The sequence below is a fragment of the Crocodylus porosus genome, unplaced genomic scaffold (assembly GCF_001723895.1).
Source record: "Crocodylus porosus isolate Cpor-Errol unplaced genomic scaffold, CroPor_comp1, whole genome shotgun sequence".
NCBI classification, from domain to species: domain Eukaryota; kingdom Metazoa; phylum Chordata; order Crocodylia; family Crocodylidae; genus Crocodylus; species Crocodylus porosus.
The window spans coordinates 19,577,670-19,584,542 of NW_017728912.1; the positions used below are offsets into that span (position 1 = coordinate 19,577,670).

At 43.0% G+C, this 6,873-nt stretch overlaps 1 protein-coding gene across 7 annotated transcripts in view; it reads left to right on the forward strand.

The window, feature by feature from the left end:
• The window catches only part of CFI (complement factor I), a 28,856-nt gene extending 26,403 nt beyond the window's left edge, over window positions 1–2,453 (forward strand). For all 7 annotated transcript variants that reach the window (XM_019534109.1, XM_019534110.1, XM_019534111.1 and 4 more), the window contains 2 exons: window positions 209–310; window positions 1,974–2,453. In XM_019534109.1, the coding sequence (XP_019389654.1) occupies window positions 209–310; window positions 1,974–2,191 (320 nt within the window). In that variant the 3' untranslated portion in view covers window positions 2,192–2,453. The remainder of the gene's footprint in view (window positions 1–208; window positions 311–1,973) is intronic.
• The last annotated feature ends 4,420 nt before the right edge of the window (window positions 2,454–6,873 follow it).

Consider the following 6,873-nt stretch of genomic DNA (forward strand, 5'->3'; position numbering starts at 1 on the left):
ATTTTTATTTTCCCTTAAAGTTAAATATGTTAGGCTCTGTTCTGTCCTAAGAACTCAGCCGCATAAAGGTGCAGAAAAGAAGTGAATACATTGGTTCAGTTCATGTTAAGGAAAAGCAAATGTACAACTTCTGATTTATATTAGAGTATGTTTAAAATGCATTTACAATTTTACATATTACAGAGATTTGTTCTTTCTCTTTTTTTAGACAGTGCCAAACAATTTGTCCTTAAATGGGGCTATATTGATATACTGTCAAATTGTACTGATATCTACAAGAACCGTTTTTTTAAAGGAATGGAATGTGCAGGCAAGTATTAATTTCATCACTATTCATTGTGTCACTATTAAATCTCTAATATCCATAGTCCTACGAGCTGATTTTCTTTTAGAGCCATGAACTAGCACCATACCTACAGGCTGGGGAACTCTCTTCTCATCAGTACAGAGGCAGAAAAGGATCTTGGAGTCATCATTGATGCCAAGATGAACATAGGCCGGCAGTGTGGGGATGCAGTTAGGAAGTCCAACCGTACCTTGTCATGCATCCACAGCTGCATCTCAACCAGGTCCAGGGAGGTGATATTCCTCCTCTATGCAGTACTTGTCAGGCCACAGTTGGAGTACTGTGTCCAGGTCTGGGCACCCCACTTCAAAAGGGATGTGGACAACACAGAGAGGATCCAGAGAAGGGCCACTCGCATGATCAGGAGGCAGGCAACAAGGCAGGCCCTATGAGGAGAGGCTACGGGACCTGAACCTGTTCAGCCTCCACAAGAGAAGGCTGACAGGGGATCCAGTAGCCTGTTACAAAGTAGTCAGAGGGGACCAGCAGGCATTGGGGGAGTCCCTGTTTCCCTGAGCACTACCAGGAGTGACTAGAAATAACGGTCACAACCTGGCAGAGGGTAAATTCAGAGACGTCAGGAGGCACTACTTCACTGTCAGGGCAGCTAGGATCTGGAGCCAACTTCCAAGCAAAGTGGTGCTGGCTCCTGTGCAGGGGGTGCTTTAAGACAAGGCTTGACAATCACCTTTCTGGGGTCCTTTGACCCCAGTACTCTTTCCTGCCATGGCAGGGGGGCAGGCTTGATGATCTGCTCAGGTGCCTTCTGACCCTACTAACTATGAAACTACAATAAACTACATACCACAATTTGAAAGCGTGTCTAATTCTATCCCAACATGCAGTTGGTCCAATAAAAGATATCATCCTACAAAAATGCTTGCCTCTCACAAGCTTACAAAACACATTACAAATATGTATGCTGGGCATTTTTTTTTTAAAGTAGTTATCTTATGATGAGCACAGAGAATAAACTCCTGCCATGGTTACAACAGGTTCCTCCCAGACAAATTGAAACACTGTGCTAGAAAGTGTAAGGAAAAGTGCAGTAAGAATGGAAGAGAGTGAAGCCCTATTATCAAGAGACTAGGGAAAGCTAGAAGCAATGCCCTAGCATTATAACAATGTTTCTACAAGATGGTATCTTCACATTCTTTGCCCTTGATCCATTCTTCACAAAGACTACATTCACCTAATTAGAAACAATGGTACCTATCTCAGTAGCAGACAGTCAGTTTCCTTAGATTACTTTTCAAAAAGAAATATAATATATAATAGAGCTGAATCCTGTGCTACTGCACAGGTATAACACCAGAATAACTTGACTCAGCTAATGAGCATCAATCAAGTTACACTAATGCAAATGAAAAGATTTCTACCATCTATAATTCTATACCTTAGCATCTGACAAAGTAGCTATAAAAACTCATGCCTTTTTGAACATGTTAGTCCATAAGGTGCCACTCTGCCCTGGCTTCTGCCTCACTTTAGACTAACAGGGCTAACTACCTCTCTCTATGGGAAAAAAAAAAAAAAAAAAAGTTTTATAGTCCACACAGTAAGAACCTCCCCTTCTGCCTCCCAATAAATTCTTATGTTTTTTTCCTCTCTCTCTCTCTTCCCTCAGGTACATATGATGGGTCCATTGACAGCTGTAAAGGTGATTCAGGAGGACCTCTGGTCTGTTTTGATTCAAATAATGTGGCCTATGTGTGGGGTGTTGTGAGCTGGGGTGAAAACTGTGGAGTGGCTGGCTACCCTGGTGTTTACACAAAGGTGGCAAGTTATTTTGACTGGATTAGCCATCAGGTGGGGAGGGCCCTCATTTCTAAATATAATGTGTGAACCTTTGGAAACGAAGTGCTCCATTGTTACCACCTATACACAAAAATGAAAATTCAGTTCTATGTTATGATCAGAAGTTGTCACGTAATAACTCCTAAAACAAACGTTTAACAAGCACATTGTGATAATGCAATTAGCCTCCTATAAATGTTGTGATTTGTGTGGAAATAGTGTTTTGTACTGTAATTAATTGCCTGCAAGACTCACTAAAAAATGCATGCTTATTAGAAGGAAATTAAAATGTGTGATGCTTTGCAAGTGTTATCATTTCACACTGTGTCTGCATTGAGATTTCCTGCCAGTTTAAAATGGAAAATGGAAATTCACACTGAAAGTAAAGTGACTACAGAAACATCATTCAAACTTGGCAGAAATTATAGTGAGGAAATCCTGTCATGTCACACAGACATTACAGAACTTGAGGGAATGCTCAAAGCCCTAAAACAACAGATCCTCAAAATAACATGGTCCTACCACACCAAGTACAAAGGAATGAAGCCACATAAGGCATCTGCAAAGTAGGCTAGGGATTAGTTCTGAACAGTGGGGCCTGTGCAAATGACTTCAGTGGGTACAGAATCAAACTAAACTTAGAAGTCAATAACAACAACGAAGCAGAGTACAGAGGTACTCAACTTCAATTCTGGTTCACCTTTAATCTGTGATGAAGCTACTCTGCTTTAATGACAGAGGGTATGTCTACATGAGACATTTACTGTGGATTAAACTAATTATCTCCGCAGTAAATATCACACTTCTACATGTATACCTTTATTGGAGTGGAGCAAACTAATTAACTCTGCAACGGGATAGTACTTGTAAATACAAGTAGTATCCTGCAGCCAAGTGTTTTACTCTGAAGCAGCTCACCTATAGATGTTGCCACGGCTCACTGGGGCATGAGGGTGCTTCACTACAGGGGCTGCCTGCTAGCTAGCTCTGCACTGGAGCACCCTCATGCCCCAGCCAGCCCTTCCACACCACACTGAGCCAGGGGGGAGCAGCCCTAGGCTGGTAGGCTGACCCCTGAGGCCCTCTGCCAACTGGGGCTGCTCCAACCCAGCTCAATGCACTGCAGTCCTTGGCACACATTCAGATGGCATGCACAGGACCAATAAACTTTGGCATGATAAACTCTGGAGTTTATTGCTTTGTATTAATTGCACATGTAGACACACCCAGAATTTTGCTATAAACCAGACCAAAAGGAGAGGCAATAGGTACTATGGCATGGATGCTGAAGGAAACTCCCTCCCAAGAAAAATATAGTTACATTTGAGAATAATTTGTAGAAAAAACTATTCATGGGCCTAGGACTGGAGCTACAGAAAGGGCTAATCAGAACAGAAGCCCACAGCAGTCAGCATCTGTGCTCTGGTCAAACCAAGAGGACCAGAATTTACCTCTTGGGCTAGTGTTACTCTCATAACATTAAATATTCAGACAACATCAGAACCAATTCAGCCAAGTTTGCAGAGCTTCTGAGGCTTAATTCTGTTAAACAATGGGATGAGGTGGATCCACATGGCAGCATAGGATGGCACAGTTCTAATTTACAACTAACTCACAACAGTCTGGTTTAAATTGTGCTTTATTTTTCATGGGTTTGCTCTTCTTCCTCTTCTACCACCTTTTAGAAACACATCATAGCATGTATTTGTCAATGACTACTATTTAGAGAAAAGGATTACAGTTTGACGTGCTCTTCTGAAGCCCAAATCAGGAAAGCACCCCTTCTTAGTTAAGTGAGCTATTAGCACATGCTTAAATCCTGTATAAGAAGTGCTTCTGTAGCAGGTTTGGAGAGAGCTCCCCCTTCTGTTTCTATTTAATTCAACCACTATCAGTCAGTTGTCATGTATTTCTCAGGGTGCTTTCTCAAAAGAAGCCATTTGCATTATATATTCCCACCCTATCCAATGGGCTCAAAGTGGATTATAATGGGAAAAAACTCACAAAGATTCCCCAAACAATACTTTTACATGTTGTGGTCAAACAAACAAACTGACAAAAAACCCAAAACAAATCATAAACCTGATTCTTAGTCCCCTGGATTAGATCTCTCTTCCAATATTATCCCACTCAAACTCAGCTATCTAAACTAAAAAAAAAAAAGAAGAAAAAAATTACCAAAACTCTAGAATTCCTGTTAATTTAGTGGGGCATGATTATTCTCAACAAAAGAGGATTGGGCTCTTCCTGGTTTCTAGTTCTGTTATCATATTGCCTTTATATCCTGGCTCTGTCTTGTAGCCCTTTCTTACACAACAGGTTCCTGTAGCAGAAACAAGATGATTCAGAAATAGGATCAGTCTCTGTCATATTAGCAGTATCAAAATACTATTCCAAATCAGCATGCTTTAAGAGATAGAAGTCCAAATCCTGCTGGCCACAGTCACAGTTTCATTGATTTCAAGTAAATAAGGCAAGCACGCTGATTTCAAGTAGACAAGTGCTAAATGTACTGGCCCCAGAGCTCCTGTTTGCTCAGGGAAGCAAGGAGAAACAAATAGATGAGTCCTAGGAAAATTAAATTTACACACCACACAGAGTGGCCAGGCATATTACCACTCTGCAGGTGTAAAGCACTTGGAGATCTTTTGCTACATGGGATTGTACTCTGGCTTATTCCAGTGGTTCTCAACCTTTTTGACTTGAAGCAACCTTTGGAAAATGCCAGGTCTTTTCATTTTCACTCTTCCCTTGCCTACAAAAAAAATAGAGCAGTTTTTCTACTCCAAAGAACTCAGAAAAACCACAACTATGGACTGCTGTTTGAAATCTCTGGGTTTATCTTGTGAATCATGTTTGCACATCTAACAGCATTAACATTGTGCGGGACCCCACCGTACTTTTGGAAAGCTAACCTAAGGTAACCTACCGTGCTGTGGCAACTTGATTGAGAATCACTGCTTTATTCATTAGCACATGAACAACAGGACCCATGTGATTAAAAAAGGGTGTGCTGTGATGTTGACACGGAAGCTGCCACCGCAGGACTAAACTTTCTGCAATCTCTTGGCAGGCAAGGTTCTTTGAGTAGGTGTGATGTCTTTATTAGACCAACAGAGTAGTTGGGAAAAAGTTCTTGGCAAGCTTTCAGGCCCAGTCAGCCTTCTTCAAGCATAGCGAGTCTCTGGTGTTCTGAGGATCCAAGGAATGAGAGAACCTAATCTCCTGCCCACTCAAGCTAAAAACAGACAACCGGTTTGATCTTGCAGGTACTCAGTTCCCCAGTTATAAAATGTGGGATTAGGCCAGGGTAACCAAAACAGACACTGTACAACCATTTACAGACTAGGCTTCAGTGGCAATTAAGTCAAACTAGTCACCATTGTTTCAAGGCAAAGTGTGAATTAACATAATTCATAGGTACTTAATGCAGGACACTGAGCTTGGCTCTCTGTAAGGCTAGGTAGGGAAAGTGGGGCTTTTCTGAGGGCATGGGTTTGACTGAGCAGAGAAGGGTGAGCCATACCTGGGGCACAGATCTAGCCAAGCAGAGAGAGGCTTTTCTCCACCCAGCCAGATCAGAGGTGTGGGTCTGACTGAGCAGGGAACCCTGACTTCCCTGCTTATAGGGAGGCACTCTGAGGTTCCCCAAAATGCCCCTCTGTAAGCAGGGGAAGTGGATAAATGCTTTAGGGGCTTGAGCACCCCTCAAACATCCAAAGCACCTGCCTCAAGTGGCAGAAGAGTGCTTATATTCTTCTACCACAAAACTCATAGGTGTCTGCCGCAATAAGGCAGCAGAGCCTATTACCACCTTTTGTCATCCAACTGATTTTCCTTTTGGATGATGCAATAAGGGGTAGCAACATTGGAACTCCTTGCCACTGGATGTTGTGAAAGTTGGCAGTTTAGACAGATTCAAAAAGGGACTGGACAACTTCTTGGAGGAAAGCTGTATCTGTAGCCTTCAAGCATGGGAGTTAGGGGCTCCACTCAGGGATTCAGGTGTTTTGAATCAGACTTCCTTGACTTTAAATACTGCAGGCTACAAAGGAGAAGGAATAATGAGAAAAACCCTGGTCATACCCTGTTCACTCTCCCTCTCAGCATCCACTCTCTGCCACTGTGTAACACGGGCCTATTTGATGCACAAGGAATCACGGATATGAGTCCAGCAAGAACCTGATAGCTCCCCCTGTTATTAGAGGGGGTCATTAATTGTGCATCAGCTGATGCCAGGGGACAGGGCAGGTGCTTCCTAAAGCTGTCTAGCTTCAACCCTGGCTACAAATCAGCTTGTACCAATTTAGCGACACTGATAGTTTACAGCAGTGACAATCCACCTTCTAGACTTGGCAAGCTGAATCACATAGATGGGGTCAGCCTGTGGGCCACATCCAGCATACAGTTGATGCACTGGATCCAGCAACAAAGTGACCCTGAGTGTGCCAGATTGCTGGAGCTGGCTGCAGGATGTGTTCCAGCTCCATACAGACCACACATATAGGTGGGAGAGATGCTGGACAGACTTGTTGGGCACCGAACACCATTGCTCAAGTCTGGGAACAAAAGCAGATGCCACCTAGGCTAAGGAAGCAGATAAAACAATGGCTTTCTTTTCCTGGGTTCATAGACAGCAGGCTGCCACCTCACAGACCAGCTCCTTCAGAGGGGCATAAGCTTTCCCAAGAGACAGCTTATTTCACCTCCTCCAGTTGGCTCTTGTAGGA